At 39.3% G+C, this 20,608-nt stretch overlaps 1 protein-coding gene across 1 annotated transcript; it reads right to left on the reverse strand.

Annotated features, from left to right (window-relative positions):
* Positions 1–28: 28 nt before the first annotated feature.
* On the reverse strand, positions 29–19,999 carry LOC145491889 (ubiquitin carboxyl-terminal hydrolase 2-like). Its single transcript, XM_081471172.1, has 12 exons — positions 19,014–19,999; positions 11,287–11,343; positions 10,269–10,392; positions 5,760–5,871; positions 5,229–5,342; positions 5,023–5,087; positions 4,438–4,541; positions 3,756–3,893; positions 2,748–2,826; positions 2,015–2,119; positions 1,760–1,886; positions 29–1,439 (listed from the first exon to the last, which is right to left on the reverse strand). Exons 1-12 carry the CDS (start codon positions 19,860–19,862, stop codon positions 1,349–1,351), a joined length of 1,965 nt encoding a protein of 654 aa, XP_081327298.1. The 5' UTR covers positions 19,863–19,999; the 3' UTR covers positions 29–1,348.
* Between the last annotated feature and the right edge of the window lie 609 nt (positions 20,000–20,608).

Here is a 20,608-nt window from a genome sequence, read left to right on the forward strand (position 1 = left end):
GTAAATATATTATTACAAAATTCTGCACTCAAATCTCATAAATAATATATTAATTACCTTGTAAACACATTTATACACTTAAAACATCTTCAAACCCGCGAAACTTTTCTAATGAACTTAATCCACGCATTGATATAAGAAATACTCAACCCACGGTCTATGATTACAAAATATGCTCTGGTTTCCTAAGGAAATATTTTAGTAAATTGGCAGAAAGCTTGTCCATAATACATGGAAAGCGTAAAAAGATACAAATTTGAGATTAATCACTGTCGTAGGAGCAGAGAACTCTTTAGTCTCTGCTGTGGTAAATTAAGAGAATTTCCCCTACAAAATTTGAATTATTTTTTGGACTGTGTCAAATTATCAAAAACTCGGGGAACAATTCAATTTCTACCAGAACAAGAAGTCAAGGACATCTGAAATATAACTGTGCTATTTTCGACCTAAAAACGCATTTCTTTCTTCAGTAGGTATATTATTGTTTTAAGTTGCTTGAATGAGCTTACAGCTCATTTTTGATGAACTGAAAGGACTTTAGTGGAAAAATTACAAAACACAGCTTTTAGCATTTATAGTGCCAACACACAAGTTTGACAAATTTTCTTGAAATTTTTTCTTGGGAAGAATTGACAACAAAAAGCCCACATTGATTGCATGTTCTGACACCAGGTGCTTTATCCACGCACTTAAAAGAAAATTGAAAACATCTTGTACAGCGTAATAAACAGTATCACGCGAAAGTAGTTCTCCGTAGCTTTCATTTGAAGGGATGCACTTCATTTTATCCATAAAACTGAACTCTATTCGTATCAAATACGTCCAAGGGACGTCCCACAAAACACGCTTTACAATATTTACAGGTAAAAAATATCTGTTCATTGTAGTAAAAATCTAAAATGAACATTGCTTTCAGTCCTATGACAAACAAAAAAAGGAAATATCTCCAAAACCTGTTAAAGATTGAGCCATGTTCTTGAAAAAATATCCCAGCTCAAAATTTATTTTTTCTTTAAAATCCGTATTGTATTCATAATAAAAGTTTCACCTTTTTGCAACATTCTTACCACCCATTAACTTTTAGACCAGAAGCAGCATTTTCAGTTCTTCATAGCTGCATTTGGAAACATTTTGGGAGGAAGAATCAATTCATAGGTTGCACAATCGATTAATTTTATTAGTCGCATATCTTCCCACTGTATGAACTGTAAAAATACTTCAAAAAACAAGGTCACGCAAAGGTGAAACGTTTATGTGACAACACAATTTTTAAAATGTCACGCAATGTATGAAATGAAAGGTGTGCGTGACACAATACAAATGCCAGCATTTGTGATTGCCCTGTGCGTCAGAGAGATGATGACATTGGTTCCATCTTCTCGTAAAATAGGATGTATGCTTGAGGTCCTCGCACCTTTGATGATGACAAACTATCCACACTAAGAAATAGAGAAGATCTCTGTTAAGATTTTTATTTTAAAATAATCAAATTTAACAACAAGAACGAAAACAATGGCAATGACAATGACAACGAAAATGATAAAAATCGCTATCATTAAACAGTACATGCTCGACCGCTACCCAGCTTTCTTCAAACCATTTAAATTAAGTGTCCATGGATACTTGTTCCAAGTCTGGAAAGGGAATCACAAGATTCCCTGAAAAACCTATCAGCCATCTTTTGGGGATTCTTATCATCGTAAAATCTATTTAATTGCCACCAAGTGCGGAAACCATCTGTCTTATACAGAGTACTCACCGTGAGTCGTTGAAGCAATGCCACTGATTGCTGAATGGATGTTTACAGTGCGCTGTGTAATGACCGCCATATGTGCCACCCGAATGGTTTGAGACTGCGTACAAAGAGTACACTGCTGACCGGCGGTCTAACAGGAGACAACAAACATTGTAATGAAATCAACATTTTCAATTCCCAAATAATTGAATAATGAGACAGTCGAGAGAGTGAATGTTTCTTGTTGTATTTAACACTCCCAAAATGTAACAAGGCTACCTTGAGGATCAGCTGCAAAATCTGCGAGATCCAGTTTGCTTAGCGGGAAATCAACATTTGACAGTAGCTTGGATCGGAAGCTAAATCCTGAAAAACGCTTCAAATCTGTTTAATGAAAACTATGTCAAGGACAGAACCTTGAAAGTGAAAGGGATTCAACATCTGATATGAAAACTATAATACTAAGAAACTTTCATTCTCTGATCTCTTCTAGACGAAGCTACCAGAAATCTGGGACCAAGATAAGAAATGCGAAATGAGAAGTGAGAAAGGCGAAAGGAGAAAGGCGAAAGGCGAAAGGAGAAAGGCGAAAGGCGAAAGGTGAAAGGAGAAAGGAGAAAGGAGAAAGGAGAAAGGAGAAAGGAGAAAGGAGAAAGGAGAAAGGAGAAAGGAGAAAGGAGAAAGGAGAAAGGAGAAAGGAGAAAGGAGAAAGGAGAAAGGAGAAAGGAGAAAGGAGAAAGGAGAAAGGAGAAAGGAGAAAGGAGAAAGGAGAAAGGAGAAAGGAGAAAGGAGAAAGGAGAAAGGAGAAAGGAGAAAGGAGAAAGGAGAAAGGAGAAAGGAGAAAGGAGAAAGGAGAAAGGAGAAAGGAGAAAGGAGAAAGGAGAAAGGAGAAAGGAGAAAGGAGAAAGGAGAAAGGAGAAAGGAGAAAGGAGAAAGGAGAAAGGAGAAAGGAGAAAGGAGAAAGGAGAAAGGAGAAATAAAAAATAACAAATATTGACAATGTAAAGGATACGAAGGACAAGGATTGGCGGAAATCTTTGGATTGAAAATTTCTTTGTGGATTTTCTCTTGTGTTTACACTTATCACAAGTCTGAGAAAGCAAAATGAAAACAGCAGTTAGCCTAGACTTCTTTACCCCTTGACAAAACATACCTTAACTAAGTGTGTAAAATGTAAACTGTAAAATGCCTCTTTTCTGACCTTATATTTATTTTCAATAAATAAATGGTGGTCACCCAACTAGTTTAGCTCTTTAGTTATTTTGGGTGACCTGCAACTGTATGTATTTTTAATTTATTTATTAATTAGTAATTAAGTTAATTTTACAGTTCAAATAAACCTTGTTGTTGTTGTTGACCAATTTTCTCTTCTTTACCAACACGCCCCCTTGTTTACCTGTCTCGAGCGCCATTCAATCAGGGATACATGGACCTCCATAAAGCTACGTCATGAAACGTCATTTACAAGTGGACTACTTTTTTTGCAAAATTAAACCAGTATTATCTGGTTTCTGCTTTAAGGCTGGTTTTCACTTGCGACGGAGTCGAAGTCGGAGTTATAGTCGTAGTCATTAAAGCACTTACGACCTAGTGAAAATCAAAAATCGGAGTCGTAAGCGGAGTCATAAGCTCGACGGAATCGGAGTCAGAAGAATTAGAACGTTTCCACTTCTTCCGATTCCGTTTATGACTCCGTCGTTAATGATCCAGTGAAAACTAGATTGTCGGAGTCGGAAGCAGAAACGGAAGAACTGACCAATCACAAGGCCCGAAAACGAACATTGTGATTGGTATATTCTTCCGCTTCTGATTCCGACTCCAACAATCTAGTTTTCACTGGATCGTAAGCGACGGAGTCATAAACGGATGCGGTGTTCTGCTTCCGACTCCGTCGGTTTGATTTTCATTAGATCGTATCGCTTTACGCTTCTGATTACGACTCCGACTACGACTCCGTCGCTAATGAAAACCAGTCTTTAGGGCTTCTCAAAATCAAGCTGAAAATCGAGAGTTGACTTACAGGTCTTTCATCGCCATCCAAAACTTCCTCCTTTGTGAAGGACTGTATACACTCTCTAAGGTTGATGTCACCATCGTCTGCCATGCTTGATCGAGTTCCAGACCATGAAGATGACGATGATGACGAACTGCGGTATTTCTGTGTGTTGAAAATCAAAGACTAATAAGACAAATACAGTGCGTAAAGAGTGCAAACAGGGTCACATGCACATAGCACGAGACAGAACATCACTCCCTCTTACACTTCACTTATTTTAAATTTTGGCCGATAGGAGGGGCGGTTATTCGAAGGGGGCGCTTATTCGAGGGGGGGGGGGGGCGCGCTAATTCGAGGATTTACATTATAAAATCTGCAATCTGGTATCCCTGGCAAGATAACACTTTCACAAGAACAACGTACGCACAGCTTGTATTAGGTGGACATTAACTGGTGCACATGTTTACTCACAATGCACGCAAGCTGCCTCAAAAGCGTGTCCTCCACCTTTCGGAGGAAGAAGTACATTTAAGCAACCAGATTTAGATTGACTTGTACTGTTAAAAGACGAGAATGACCAGGTACTACCTGGCCAGCAGGTGCTTGTAAAAAGATTTGCCAAAAAAGATTCTTTTCCCTAGCCTCAGCAGATCCATCTCTCTAAAGAAGTTATGTTGAAGATACAGTTTTATAACAGTTGACTTACCCTTGGAATAGGTAACGACAGATCCCAGAATGGATCAAAAGTAACAGACGTGTGACCGCAATCACAGCATTTTAACATACTCTTCAACTGTCCTACAAAAAGATCTGAAAGGAAAAGAGAAAACAAAATAAATGTCTTGCCCACACTAACTTGCATCAAACTACTGATAGCAAACAGTTTGTTAGTCTCCTACAAAGACATTCTTCTGGCTCATCATGCTTGACTCCTCCTCAAAGGAAAGATTGGTGATGACCTTATTGACTTTGGTAAAGGTACAAATGTTTTAAGTCTGCATATGGCTCATCCGGCCAGCACTTATCTCCAGTTTCAGTCACATGAAGTGACTAGGAATATTTCTACTCCCCCAGGATGGGATGTTAGTCCATTGTAGGGTTACCACCCAGTATTAAATTCGCTGGTACCCATTTATACTCCTGCGTGGAGAGAGGCACTGTGAGAGTAAAGTGTCCTGCCCAAAAGAACACAACACAATGTCCCTGGCCTGGGCTCGAACCTGGACCGCTTGCTCCAGAGGCAAGCGCACTAACCATGAGGCCACTGCACCTCCACAACTTGTTGACTTACCAGTCATCAAACTGTTGTCACGTGAAAGATAATTACTCCACGACTTCTCTGCATTCTGATGATCACTAGAAAACAAAAAAAATATTGATTAAGTTAGCTTTCATGAATTATGTTGAAATGGGCACTACCTGAACACCTGCACTGTTTCACAAGAAATTATACATTTTCACAAATACTGGAAAGGAGAAGTCATAACCATTGTTTACCTGAGGGAAGCATCATATTCACAAGGTGTGTATTTTGGCTTGGATTTCACGTGATTCAAGTCATCATGTAATCCTTCAAGTAGAAACCGCAGAAACTCCTGAGCATCTTGTTGACTGCAAATAATAAAGACAAAACAATGTCGATTACTTGTCACAATTTAGACATGTACATTCATTAATTAAAATTATGGCCTTTAAAATAAATGTACCAGTGTGAAATAAGAGCCATGGCCATCCAAAACATACTTCAGTTTGCTTTTCTATTACCTGACCACCACGGAAAACAGCTATCACTGAGCTATGCAAGCTTGCCAACTTTTTGAGAGGTTTCACCTCTTCCTGGCTCTAACATTCAGATACTGAATTCTTTTTAGAGAAAGCCACTACCTATTTACTAATTTTGAGAAATTTTTTATTCATCACAATGACAACATCCCTAAGATGATGTTTTCACCTACACCCTACTCTATCAACCGTAACAACTGGAGGTTACTACAGCATAAACTACACCTTAAAGAAAAGGCAGCTTACTTGTATCCCATAAACCGTGGGGCAAACCTTTGGATCTGAGTCTTGAAGGAATGCGGGGACACAGCGTCACTGTTGCCTGGCTTCCACATCGACTTTATCAACTCTGCAAAGGCTGTTGAAAGATTTAGGAAATTGAAATTTTAGACTTAAACATCTTACATGTAGGTGTAACTGTGCCTCTGACAAACCCTGATTTTCAAAACCCATCTAGTGATTGAATTTGGTTACTGCCATCAAATCAACGGAATGGATTGAAATCTCTCAGTCACAAACCAGATAAAAACCTTTTAACCCTTCAAAGTGGGGTGTAAAGTCCAGCTCCACGTCCCTGTCGTACACCCTGGGCAACGTCCTAAAGTAGGGGAGCGCCAGTCAGGGTGAAGTACGGTGGGGAAGCCTCATTCCTCAGGGCCGCTACGGTAACCGTGAAGGCCTGACTGGAACCCTGAAACGGGGCGGCTAACGGAGCTCTGGTGAAGCCACGTAGGCTAACCCCCTACGTGGTGGATTCATTGGGTTACTGAAACCGAAACTATGGAAAACTTTGCCGGGTCTCTATTACCAGTAGAGATCGAGCAGGGATCGTTAAAACCGAATTATGACCATAAGGTAAGAACGACAATGAAGCGAAGCCCGCGGATGAAGCTGTTCGCTCCGAAATTCAGAACCTGGATAGGACAATGGAATGTGCGAACTCTATACGAGTCTGGAAAGGTAGCTCTCCTGGCCGCAGAGATGAGACGTTACAGACTGGAAATCTTGGGAGTCAGTGAAGCTAGGTGGAACCAATTCGGGGAAACTGAGTTGGCAACAGGAGAGCTTTTCATATACTCGGGGAAAGGGAACAAAGATGATGTCCATGAGAGAGGGGTCGGTATCGTGTTATCAGGGCACGCGAAAAAGTGCTTGATGGAATGGGAACCGATTGATGATCGCATTATTACAGCCAGAATTAACGCTAAAATTCAAAAGATCACAATCAAACAGTGCTATGCTCCCACGAACAATGCTGAGCCATATGAGAAAGAGGAATTTTACAACAAACTGCAGGCTGTGGTCGATAAGGCTCCGAATAGAGATATCCTTATCGTAATGGGCGACTCTAATGCAAAGGTTGGACGGAATAATGCCAGCATTGAGAGGATTATGGGAAAGGAAGGACTTGGAGATGTGAATGAAAATGGCGAAGAGTTGGTGGATTTTTGTGCATTGAACGGTCTAAGTATTGGTGGAACTCTCTTTCCCCATAAGAGGGTACATAAAGCGACCTGGATATCCCCAGATGGAGTGACTGAAAACCAAATCGATCATATTCTTATAAGTCAGCGATGGAGAACTTCACTGCAGGATGTGCGCGTAAAAAGGGGAGCTGCTATTGGTTCTGACCATCACCTTGTGGTGGCCTCTCTGAAGATCAAGCTGGCTGCAAAAAAGCCGTTCGTAAATACAAGATGGAAATTTGATGTCATGAAATTGAGAGACCCTGACACAAAACAGGCCTTTCAAATTGAGTTGCAAAACCGGTTTGAATCCCCATCCCTTCAAGAAGAAGAAGAAGAAATAGTAAGAAATGCAAGCGGGGATGAAGATGAACGGGCCCAAGATACTGACATCAATGCACAATGGGAGAAAATCAAGAAGATACTTGTTGATACATGTGGCAGTGTTCTCGGACGTATGAAAAGGACTCGGAAGGAGTGGCTGTCTGACGAGACTTACAGGAAGGTTGAAGAAAGACGAAAGGCCAAGCAGATACTGAATGACGCTAGAAAGAGACAAGGGAAACGTGAAGCAACCAGATACTACAATGAAAAGAATAGAGAGGTTAAGAAATCTTGCCGAAGAGACAAAAGGGATTTAATTGAGAGCACTGCACGTGAAGCAGAAGACGCGGCTAGGAACAATGATCTAAGAACACTATATATGACAACACGAAAACTTAGTGGGATAAGATGCAATCAGAATCGCCCAATTAGAAGTGAAGATGGAACTCTCTTAACGAAAATGGAAAATCAGCTCCAGCGATGGGAGAGGCATTTTGAATCCGTATTGAACAGACCAGCCCCAAGCCAATTGCCAGATCCTCTGCCTGCAGATGTTCCCCTGAACATCGGCACAGGACCTATTTCCAAAGGAGAAATAAGATCAGCCCTCACTCAACTAAAGAATGCCAAAGCTCCAGGGGTAGATAACATCCCTCCTGAAGCATTGAAGGAGGGAGGTCCTTGTACTGTGGAGGCACTGGATAGAATTTTAAACTTCGCATGGGAGAAAGAAGAGATTCCAGATGACTGGAAGAGAGGTCTTCCAGTAAAGCTGACAAAGAAAGGGGACCTTAGTCGGTGCGGTAACTGGAGGGGAATAATGTTGCTCTCGATACCCAGCAAAGTCTTAACCCGGGTCATACTAAACCGAATGAGGGTGGCGGTTGATGAAGTCCTGAGAGATGAGCAGGCGGGATTTAGGAAGGATCGCTCCTGTACCGATCAAATTGCCACTTTGAGGATTATTGTATAGCAATCAATCGAGTGGTCATCCCCCCTGTACTTGCTATTCGTGGATTTTGAGAAGGCCTTAGATTCTTTGGATAGGGAGGCTATGTGGAGGATTCTTCGTCATACCGGCATACCCGACAAAATCATCAATATGCTCAAGGTTCAGTATCAGGGCTTTACTTGCCAAGTGCTTCATGGAGGAACTTTGACCAACCCCACCGAGGTCAAGACCGGTGTGAGACAGGAGTGCCTTCTTTCGCCGTCGCTATTCCTCACGGTACTTGATTGGGTGTCGAAGAATGCATATGAGCGTAAACGTTTGGGACTCCCATGTAACCTGACCCAACGCCTAGAAGACTTGGAATATGCTGACGACCTTTGCTTACTAACACACCGACTAGTTGATATGAAAGAGAAGGGAGAAAGATTACAAGAGACTGGTGGGCAGGTTGGACTCAAAATCAACATCCAGAAAACAAAGGAGATGCGAATTGGCGTGAGGCAACAAGAATCGTTGGAACTCCATGGGGAAGGTGTTGAAAGAGTGTCTGAGCTCACGTATTTGGGAAGCATCATTAGTGAAACTAGCGGAAGTGATGAGGACATAACAGCCAGGACCAGGAAAGCGCAATCGACATTCTCAATGCTTATGCCTGTGTGGAAGGAAAAATGTATCAGATTGCAAACGAAGCTCAGGATTTTCAACACAAACGTGAAGTCTGCCCTTCTGTATGGTTCGGAAACACGGAGATCGACGAAACTACTGACCAAGAAATTGCAAACCTTTATCAACAAGTGTTTAAGGAAGATCCTGAACATCCGCTGTCCAGAGGTCATTTCAAATGAAGAACTATGGGAAAGGACACAACAAATACGTATAGAAGAAAGCATTATGAGAAGAAAATGGAAATGGATCGGGTATACGCTACTGAAACCTGAGAATAATATCACCCGTTGCGCTCTCGAGTGGAACCCTCAGGGGTCTAGAAGAAGAGGTCGCCCAAAGCAATCCTGGAGGCGAAGTGTGATAGCTGAGCTCGCCAAGAATAAGTTCACGTGGATAGAGGCAAAGCGAACTGCCAGTAATAGAGTTAGGTGGAGATCCATGGTTGACGCCCTATGCTCCCCTTTAGGAGCGAAGATGGCCAAATGTAGTGTAATGTAACCCTTCAAAGTGAAATGTATCCTGAGAGGTAGGTACAGCAGTGTACGGTAACGTAATTTATGGCGAGGAAAAATGCAATTGCTAATTGAGCTGCGGAACTCCAGGGGTCTCATTCATGCTTTCAGCAGAAGGGCAACTGGTTTTCACAGGTGGGCAAAAGTTTTTGAACTGAACTTCTTAATTTAAGAGAAAAACTTTCCTGGAGATGGTGAAACCAAGTGGGCAAAATCATCCTCATTGCCAGCCAATTTGCCTAATGCCCAGCCCTTAATGAAACCCCTGAAAACTCCCATGATATTGAAAGGACAAGTTCAAAAGTCATGCAAGCAGTGTCACTGTTTGATTGAGCTACTTTATCCACAAAAATCGAAACTCCCACAAGAACCACTCTGGTACACCATTCAGCTCTCTGTTAAGCTTTGTAATCAGTATTGAATAATTTGTTTGGGTCCGTCCTAGCACATTATCACCGGTACTAGAGGAAGATGGACTCAGCCCATGAAGAACAAAGATGCTACATGTACATTGTATATCATACAAAAACAAGTTGGCTATATAATCGTGTCATATCCAGGCAAGCAGGAGTGGAATAATTGTCTGTTTAAAAATGCCCACAAAATATCGAAAACTAAAATAAGATAAAAAAAAAAACGCCCCCAAAATTACCTGCATTCTAAACCATGTTTGCAAAGCATGGTACAATAACTCATAACCCATGATGGCTAAGCCAATGAAAACTCTCAAATTGCATTATCCAGTGACCCAGTTTTTAACAAATTAAATTATAATAAATCAAAATATATAATTATATTTGTGCGTAACAATAAATTGCAATTATGTACTACACACCTTGAATAAGCCTGCCTTTCATGCTACTGCTGCTGTTGACGTTTTTCACATGAGAACCTTTCAAAAGTTGATTAGTTAAGGGTTGCGTGTGACTAAGACATTGAAGGATGGAGTTCATAAAACACTGCCAAGAAAAGCAAATTATCGGGAATCAGTCAGAGTTATCTTGACCGGATCAGAGGTCCTGAGCACTCATTAAGATAACTTGCATCATAGTTTGAATTTTTTTCCTGATTTTTCATGGCTTGTACATGTAAATAAAAATACTTTTTCATGGGTGGTACAGTGGGCTAATGGTTAGTGAACTGCACTCTGGTTGGAGAAGTCTGGGGTCATTGTGTTGTGTTCTTCAGCAAGAAAATTACTCTCACAAATTTTCCACCCACATGTATAAATGGGACCCAGCTCAACGTTACAGCAACGTTACAGGATGCTTTGGCAGTAAGGGTCCCATTGAGCTGACTGCAGACTTTGGCTTAATTATAATAATTTCCGTTGGCTAACATATGACTGTGACTGAATGAAGATTTCTATAGAGCAACTTCAGCATTAAATCCCTCAAGCACCTGATTTTTTTCTTTAAAACCTTAGTTTGCAAATAAAACTGGTGTCCTACATTTATCATATCAGGAAAAATTTAGACAATTCTCTTTACAAGAATCTTGAGAGTCTTCCAGCGACATGTTCAGTAATAGAATACTTAAGTTAGTCAATCCACAGGCCCACATCAGGGCTGTCATTAAGTCCCCTGTAGCCTTGATCTTCACACATGTAACAAACTTGTTACCTTTTGAGTAAATTGTATCAACTATAGGCCAGTTCACCAGTAACATCAAGGTTCCATCAAACTTACTCAACCATAGCAGGTGTTAGGGTTACAGCCCTTGTTGACAGCCCTGCACATTAAATTTATCACGGCGACAGTAGCTTCGGCTCGATACAAGGATAAAGGTGTTTCAATTCAGTCATCTTTGACTGCCTATTAGTTAACACCAAAGAAGCAAGTAAAAGAACTTACTGTATTTCCTAAATTACGGAGACCAACTAAGCCATCAGAGCTGCTTCTACCAGTAGGCTAAAAAAAACAAGAGGAGAAACTACTGATTGACTAACTTATTACGACAATACATTTACAAGAAATAACTTACTGTGATATAATATTTATTGCTATTGTTTGAAGGATGAAAGAATTTCACCATATACCATAATACCACTAACAAAATATTGTTTTGAAAGAGTAACAGAACTCGCACAAATGTGACAGCGTACTCGTCTACTCCTTGAGTGTAAGTTCCGTTTAGCCAACAAAATCCATAGAAGGCAGAAATAGACTCCCAATGTGATAAGATATCCACCTTCAAAAGCCACTGTTTACAAGTATCTCAGCTAAAGCTTGATACGTAAGCATTCCCACAACTTAACAAAATGCTGTCCATAACACCAAATATACAACATGACTGCACACGTAGGTCCTCACTGTTTTTCACCAAATTATGAGTAAATGATTTTGCTCTTCAATTAGTATTTGAAAACCTGCCTTTACCTAAAACTGTACAATACAATTTATCTAAAGTGCAGACCAAATTTTACACTTAGCAATTTACGTATATGAACCCCTGGTTCATTTCATTAAATAATCTATTTTTGACTACAGTACCTGTTACTGAAAATTGGCAAAAGTCCATTGAAAATTAATTATTTTTGGAAGTTTATTCAATGAGGAACAAAATAATTTTTGCATGTATAAGACAGTATAAAAACTGGATATTTAGTTCTATCAAATTCAATTAAAATAAGAATTTTAGTGATATTTTTCTCAACAAACTGGATTTTCTACATAACAGAGACTAGTATATATTTCTTGAGAAGTTTTAAACAAGATAAACTGAAACATGAAAATCTGACTAATTACAAATAATTAATCACCACAAGACTGTTTGTAGACTGTTTGTATAACAAGTGGTAGAACCTTTAAAAAAAAATTTTCAACCCACTAAGGAATATTTCGTAGATGTGTACAGTGCATTTGGACAGCAGGTTATTAAAAATAATATCAACATTCATTAAAAGAACAAAATCCCACTGGCTGCTAGGAGCTTTTCAACAATTTGTCATTCCACGATAATCTATTGTAATTAATTACTATGCTTTAGTTTCATAGTGTTGTACTGTAAGGTTATGGTCCAAAATAAATATAACATGATGTTATCATTTGCCTCAAGAAATGATTTAAAAATTTACATGTAGCTGAAGCTATAGTATCTATTCGGCCTTCAAAAAATCACAAAATGTAATGGGAAGTGATGGTAATAAACTGTCATCTTATTGCATAATCCTGAGGTGAGCCTCAGAATATAGGGCTTCCAAAACATATCCTTTCTGTCCCCATGAAAGATTTGTTTTTGTTCGATCCACCCCCACTCCATTTCAGCTTAAAATTTTTGGGTTTTATGACCCCCACTCACACAAAAGTTTCAATAACCTTCTTTCCACAGGGTGGGTACGGGTCATATTTTCTGGAATGGCAGAGTAAAACTTAACTGCACCTTCTGGCGATTCACCGTTGAAAATTTCCCATGAACACAAAACATGAAATAATCATGGACTGTAGCCGGTCATGTTGAGCGGCCAAAGTAATTTTAGCTTGGTCACGTCTCGTTTCTGACCGGTCAAGATATTTAAAAAAAAATTTTCTGACCGGTCAAGATATTTAAAAAAAATTTAAGTAATGTTAGTCTAATTAAACCCTCAAATAATTATAATTTGTTTGTTCCGGGTCATTGCTACACGATTTAAAAATTGGCTTAATACAAAGAAAAGCTTAAAACTTAACCAAAGACAGCCTTGGCAGGGCTCAGTAGCTCAATGAAGTGGCACAATGTCCATGGAATTCATGCCACTTGCCAAAGAAAAAATATTGAATGGATGCACATTTGATGGAATTTTTTGATCGGCACATTGAATTCCATGAGCTGTTGTTTTGATGTTCTACAAAGTATCTATGCCATCAAAACGTAAATGAAACCAAACATGCATCAGCTGATCCTAATTTTGTGCTTCAGAAATAACTTGGTAAACAAATATAGCCAAAGAAGAAGTTTATGTTTCCTTGATTCTCACCTGTGCAAACCATGTGGTACAAAAGCGCAACAAATCATCACGTTACTACGACTACGGCTACAGTTACACAACAAGTGTTGGGAAGTTTCTTAACGATGTGACTACAATTAAGTTCTAAAGTGTAAGCCATAAAACATCTAAACTCTGTTGTAGTCATATCTTAGAGAGAGTTTTCGTTCACGAGGAACTAATGACCATCATTCGGTAGATTTTATCAATGAAATTAGTGGGTAAATTTTGGTCACATGCTAAGCAACAAGTTGAGAGAGTCTCAAATTTCATTTGCGAACAAAATAACTTTACAGATTCAGATACTGATAAGGCCTTTGGCTTTTTTTTGTTGATACATAATTATTTTCGTCCGCTTTGTAACAATAACTTCTATCAGTTGGTTCTAAATTAGATACTGGGTTCCTGCTAAGTGTTACATTTATGGCTTGATGGAAATGAAGCAGACTGCAAAATGTGTGGTTTGATGTCCCGGAGTCCCATAGTGCTTAAGTTGGAAACAACTTGACAATCAAGCAAAAAGGTTTGTTTTGGCGTCTTGTTCATTGATTTTTGTGCAGTGAAAGTGAAAGAAACGACAAAATTATCTTGACATCTGTAGAGCAATACCTTTGAAATATACATCAACGAAGAGAGGTGCCCTGTGACAAAAATGTGGGACAGTTGGGCAAATCTAAAGTGTCTTGAAAAGCTGAATCTGACTGTATTCCCTTTAGCGTATGGAAAACCTCTGCTGTTTGAAAGGCTGAATTGTTTTGAATTCTGAATTGAAACGTCTGCCGTCCTAACAGATGAAATTTTTTTTCCAACCGATAACAGCAGTGTTCGAATGGCTGAATATTTTTCTGAATGGATAACCTAGCCATTCGAATGGCCCCTCCTATCAATCTTGAACGTATGACAAACAGTAAGCGAATGGCTTTTAGCCATTCAAACAGATACCTGTTGGTATATGTTTTCATGTGAAAGGTCATAATAAAAAAGAGATTGAAAATCTAAGATTCAAGGCCTGTCCAAATGGGAAATGTTTGGTGACCAAACATGCTGATGTTGAAGTGAGTGGCCAAATGGTTAAAACATGTTTGATCAAACACAGATCAAACTATGGATACAAGCTGCTGAGCATGCGTGGTACGCGTGTGCGTGCCAAACATGTTTAATACAGCTGTCCAAACCAACAAAACATCGCCCAACAAACACAAGAACAAAAGAAATGTTTTAAGTCGTTTGATCGAATGTTTGATGGTCTTCAAATTTTATCAAACACGGCCAAACATGATCAAACACAATCAAACAGCACTGAACAAGGTGGCCAAATCATGGTAAAATGTTTGGCCACCAAACAATGTTTGATGGTGTTTGGTCACCAAACATTTCCCGTTTGGACAGGCCTTTACAGTTGAGGACTTGATTGATTATTCAAGAATGAACAACGTGACTGTCTCAACATGACATGACCAGTCAACATGACTGGTAAGTGAAGTTTTTGGCCAGTCAAGTTGCCATTCTGGCCGGACACTGTTTGTTGAATGGCTGTTATTTTGAGCCCTGATCTGCACAAAATATCATAATCATTACATTTGGTGGTCACTGTTGCATTATTGGTGGCTATTGGTGGTATTGGTGAGAGAGCCTGACAATGAGGTTGAGCAAATTAATTATTTTAATGTAGCTGGCATTGAACAGTGTCTAAAAAATTAAAAGAACTTGGAGACCCAATGAGAATTTAGGAATATGTGTACTACATGATAAATTTACTACAAATGAAGAAGCTAGTCATAAAAGGGGATAAGTGACGATTTTGGTTGCTTTTCTTTTTTCTTGCTCCAAATTAGCTGAATTTTTGCCTGTGGTCTTCAATGTAATAGAAAAACGTGTTCCTGTATTTTTGCCGCTGGTTTTTGCTTCGCTTTATAAAGACGCCGCTAGGAAAACCGAGTGGTTTTTTGCATACGCAATATCCTGAAAACGAAGCAAGGTTTAGTGCAAAAACTACGGGACATTGCTAAACATACCTAAACAAAACTCTATGCGAAATTTGGAGCGTTTACGACAAAGTTCACTTTTGATTAAAATACCTAACGCCCTTTTCCCGCCGAGGCTGCAAATAAACGAAGCCGGGCCTTTGTTATGATAAACAGAGCCGATCCTTTGTTATAATAACCAAGCCAAGCCTTTGTTATATGTCGAAGTCTCGCCTCGGTTTATCATAACAAAGGATCGGCCCGCCGCGACCGCAGGGACTTTGATCTCACTTAGAAAGCAGCAAAATGTCAATTTCACGCAATGTATAAGCTCAAAAATGTTGATTTTAGGTCAAAAAAGGTTTAAATGTTGATTTCACGTTAACATGTGACGGCAAGGATGTTGGTTTCACTTAGAAACCAGCAAAATGTCAATTTCACGCAGTGCATAAGCTCAATGATGTTGATTTCAGGTCTAAGTAGGTTAAAATGTTGATTTCGCGTTAACGCGTGACGGCAAGGATGTTGGTTTCACTTAGAAACCAGCAAAATGTCAATTTCACGCAACGCATAAGCTCAATGATGTTGATTTCAGGTCTAAATAGGTTAAAATGTTGATTTTGCGTTAACGCGTGACGGCAGGGAGGTTGATTTCTCTTAGAAACCAGCAAAATGTCAATTTTACGCAGCGCATAAGCTCAATGATGTTGATTTCAGGTCTAAGTAGGTTAAAATGTTGATTTCACGTTAACGGGTGACGGCAAGGAGGTTGATTTCTCTTAGAAACCAGCAAAATGTCAATTCCACGCAACGTATAAGCTCAAAAATGTTGATTTCAGGTCAAAAAAGGTTTAAATGTTGATTTCGCGTTAACGCGTGTCGGCAAGGATGTTGGTTTCACTTAGAAACCAGCAAAATGTCAATTTCACGCAGCGCATAAGCTCAATGATGTTGATTTCAGGTCTAAATAGGTTAAAATGTTGATTTCGCGTTAACGCGTGACGGCAAGGATGTTGGTTTCACTTAGAAACCAGCAAAATGTCAATTTCACGCAGCGCATAAGCTCAATGATGTTGATTTCAGGTCTAAATAGGTTAAAATGTTGATTTCGCGTTAACGCGTGACGGCAAGGAGGTTGATTTCTCTTAGAAACCAGCAAAATGTCAATTCCACGCAATGTATAAGCTCAAAAATGTTGCTTTTAGGTCAAAAAAGGTTTAAATGTTGATTTCACGTTGACGCGTGACGGCAAGGATGTTGGCTTCACTTAGAAACCAGCAAAATGTCAATTTTACGCAGCGCATAAGCTCGATGCTGTTGATTTCAGGTCTAAATAGGTTAAAATGTTAATTTGACGTTAACGCGTGACGGCAAGGATGTTGGTTTCACTTAGAAAACAGCAAAATGGTAGGAGCCCATGATGGGCTCCTGAAAATGGTAATTTCACGCAACGTATAAGCTCAAAAATGCTGATTTCAGGTCAAAAAAAGGTCTAAATAAAAATAAAATGAAACAAATAAACATTTCAATAAACACTTTTTCAAATACGGCAACGTCTTCAATGGCTAAAAAATCACGAGATAAAACATAGTTTTCGACAAACGCGATCGTAGCTTGATGTCACGCACCGCCATAACTTCCAAGTTCAAAATGCGCTGGTACCTCTTATGCCTGATGAGGATAACAACTTTGGCGGCTGTTTAGTTTTGGATTTAAGAATTTGATGACTCCACGTGAAAACGCTCTATAAATAGGGCTGACAGATTAACAGATTAACCCTTCTGCGCAACGTATGGGTCTCCATACATCTGCATGTCCCCTGATCCCAGAAGCTCAAAACACTACAAATCATGCCGATTTGAAATAAAATCAACGCAAACTGGTTCACAGATCTGTTACAATCGATCGCCACTTGCTGGCCATTATTATGTTTAAATCTAGTTACCAGTTCGAGAAACGTCCGCAGAACGTAATCGCAATGCATGCCGGGAAGGGTCTTTACACCTCGTGCACGGGAAGACATGGCGGTCGATACAAGACAAATTTTATAAGTCTAAAACCAGTTCTCGCTTTCCAAACTTTGACGCTAGCAACGCTTGGCAAATGGGCCACAACTCACCAGAGGGTATTTTTCTTGGGCAAGAACTGCTCTTGGACTTTGCTACCTGGCTCAATCTGACTTCGAACGCCGATAACACGATTACGGTATATCAGCTGCCTTCGAAGTTTCAGAACACATTTTGATTCTTTAAAACGTGCTGATGACTTACGGGTTTATCGAGGCTTTATGATGCCTCTCAACCACCAGGTAGGCACACAAGGTACTTTAAAACAATGCTTAAGATATTAGTTGACAGAGCTCTAATGCGGCACATCTCTTTTTTGTTTGATGGCATTTCGTTTGACGCTCGATCGATTCACGTGTTGTGTTCACGTCACAATAACCAGTGTAAACAATCCGTTCCCAGATTTCCGCTCTATATGCTGTGGGATTTGGTTTTGACTTCATACACTATAAACAGTCTGCCTGTTTGCTGTTCAACAAATAAACTCCTAAAGACATGGCTAGGAAAAGCCAAGTTTTTTGCCTACGTTTTAACTCGAAAACAAAGCAAAAACCAGCGACAAAAATACAGAACCACATTTTTCTATTACATTGAAGACCACATGCAAAACTTCAGCTAATTTGGAGCAAGAAAAAAGAAAAGCAACCAAAATCGTCACTTATCCCCTTTTATGACTAGCTTCTTCAAATGCACTGTGTGACACAGAGTTTCAGAGTTTTTAATACCCAGATTTATTTCCTTACCATAATTTAATAATCATTTTCCTTCACAAACTTTGAAAAAAAGAAATACAAACTTAATAAGAAATTCAGCATCATGTTTGCCACATATAGCTGTATTGTACCTAGAGTTTGGGGTTGAAAAATTCACAGACAACAGAAAAGTTATTGATTAATATAATCAAAAACGTCCAACAATGTCTCCGTGCATTTTGGAACATCAAGAAGAGGGTTGAAAATATGACATGCAGTGAAGTATTTATAACAAACCTCAAGGCGTTTGGAAATGCAAGGAAATACTGTCTTGAGTATTTGATACATGTATATCAAACTCAAGCTAAGAAGACAAATAGGAGAAATAAAATTGTAAAAATCTACCTAATTAAGATCAGACATCCCAATAGTGTCACGGTGATGATTTCCTTTGTTTATATTTGATGAGTTATTTATGTTTGAGAAGTTACCAAGAACATTCAGTGCAAAATTACTACATGGATGCTGTAATTTTGGCCGTGTAATTGCAACATATATTATACAAGTATATAGTATCGTGGTTTATTCTGTCAATTTACAATAAGGCCAGGTCTTTAAAAAATATTAGTTTGATGGCTGCATTAATAACACAGCACACGCAAGCAATATAATTAATAAAGTACATTTTAATTAATTGAATGTGTTTGTTCAAATATCAAAACATCAGCTGAAACATCTTTGTACACGTTTAACCACAACAAAAGGAAATTAAGATAGTTTTAGCTGTCAACTATAGTCAAAGATTATGGTATAGCATAATCTTGAATTTTTGCTGCTATATTGATGAAGAAATAAACCAAATAATTAGTTTCTACAACAGATACATGTACTTACCGAATTGCAAGGGGAAGAGTTCGAAGAACTGAAGGACGAATTTCTAGCACACTTCATATCTGACCCAGGTAAAGCAGTTATGGTAGCTTTGCGCGTTTTGTCCACATCTCTGACACTGTAATTTTCTTTTCCTGAGGTTGTATAAGCGTTGGATAAGTCTTTGTGCGAGGAATAAGATTGCCCACCATTGTGCAGCGACTTTCTATCTTCCTTTGGATCTTTGTAGTCCAGATGAGTTGTCGATCGATAAATACCTCTACTACTACTTTTTGTATTGCTACTGTCATTTAGCGTTGCCTTGGTTCCTACATGATGTTGAGTGAACGAATGCCCTGTTCTAGAGCTAATCCCATGTACGGATGATTCCATTCTAGGTCTGTTTGAAGGAGATCTTGATAAATCGTTTGTTTGCTCCCGGTGAGAATTAAGCTGTGAGAGTGATTTCGACTTACCACTCCTCAAATCTCCATATGCATAACTGTTTCTACATGAACTGGCATAACCAGAGTCGTTTGAAGTTTTTCTCCGCGTTGTCGTGGAGTCCGTACCGTAAGATTTCTGATGGCTGAAATAACCAGCCGGTGTAACCCTTGAAGCAGCAACATATGTTATCTCACTAGTACGTGTGCCGGATTTGGCCAGAATATGAGGTTTATTCGGCAGAGGACCAGGCCCATTAGGCAAAGCCCGAGAACTGGAGGAATGCGCTTGTTTTGGCTTTCTTGTTGAACTACCGTAAGTCGACGATGAACCCATACCAACTGAACTACTTCCAAATGTTCGACTCGGTTTCATAGCACCGGTCGAACTCGACGAAGCTAAGGAAGTCTGATGCATTGCCAAAGACATCTGTATATCAATAAAAATGACGAACCAGCTTCAAATGAAACTAAATTGTATTAGGTCGATTTCTTCAAGCACATTCGTCAAGACTGTCCGTGCTCGCCGCCATTGCCGCTTGATCACGTGACTTCTCTAACCTTGGCAGTTCGTTTGTGATGTCATGGCAACAAAACAAAGAAACGACGAAGACTGGAGGCAATGGAGAGAGAGAGCCTGGGAATAGGGTTGAGCAAATTAATTATTTTAATGTAGTTGTGCGGTAAAAATAATTTCGTATCGACAAAATCTAATCTTTTTACGTGCACGTGGCATTCTTCGTCAGAGTAAAACGTAAAAACCTACTTTTACCTTGTTGGAACTTTCTCGCTTTTTTGATATCATCCAAAAAAAGTGTTTCTCCTCACACATTAAGAAACAGGAACAGCGATTAAATATTTCCTTATTTTCTTTCTCTCTCAAGCCGTAAAAATGAGAAATTGTGATAACAGGCTACGGGAAACAATGAGAAGCGTCTTTAGTTTTTCTGTTGCTACTCATGGTTACCTGGAAAAAGAGGAAAACTAGCTTTAACGGCTGTCACGCAATAATTTTGCGTGACAAAGTTAGAAGAAACTTGAAAACTGTACATTTTTTTGAACATCTTTTGTTATGGCTCTCATCTTTGGGTATTCCCCAAAATGTAGATTTAGACGTTGTAGCGAGCTGGCTTTGTTCTTCTTAAGAAATTCTGCAACAGGGAGTTTTTTAACATT

The sequence above is a fragment of the Orbicella franksi genome, chromosome 7 (genome assembly GCF_964199315.1).
Source record: "Orbicella franksi chromosome 7, jaOrbFran1.1, whole genome shotgun sequence".
NCBI lineage: Eukaryota > Metazoa > Cnidaria > Anthozoa > Scleractinia > Merulinidae > Orbicella > Orbicella franksi.

Bases quoted from the DNA above. Each gene is read 5' to 3' on its own strand.
- LOC145491889 (XM_081471172.1), bottom strand. From the start codon at position 19,862: ATGTCTTTGGCAATGCATCAGACTTCCTTAGCTTCGTCGAGTTCGACC. The intron at 10,393-11,286 runs GTAAGTTCTTTT...TTTTCTTGGCAG, and splicing joins TCCGTAATTTAGGAAATACA to TGTTTTATGAACTCCATCCT. The intron at 2,120-2,747 runs GTATCCTTTACA...TTCATTAAACAG, and splicing joins TCCGCCAATCCTTGTCCTTC to ATTTGAAGCGTTTTTCAGGA.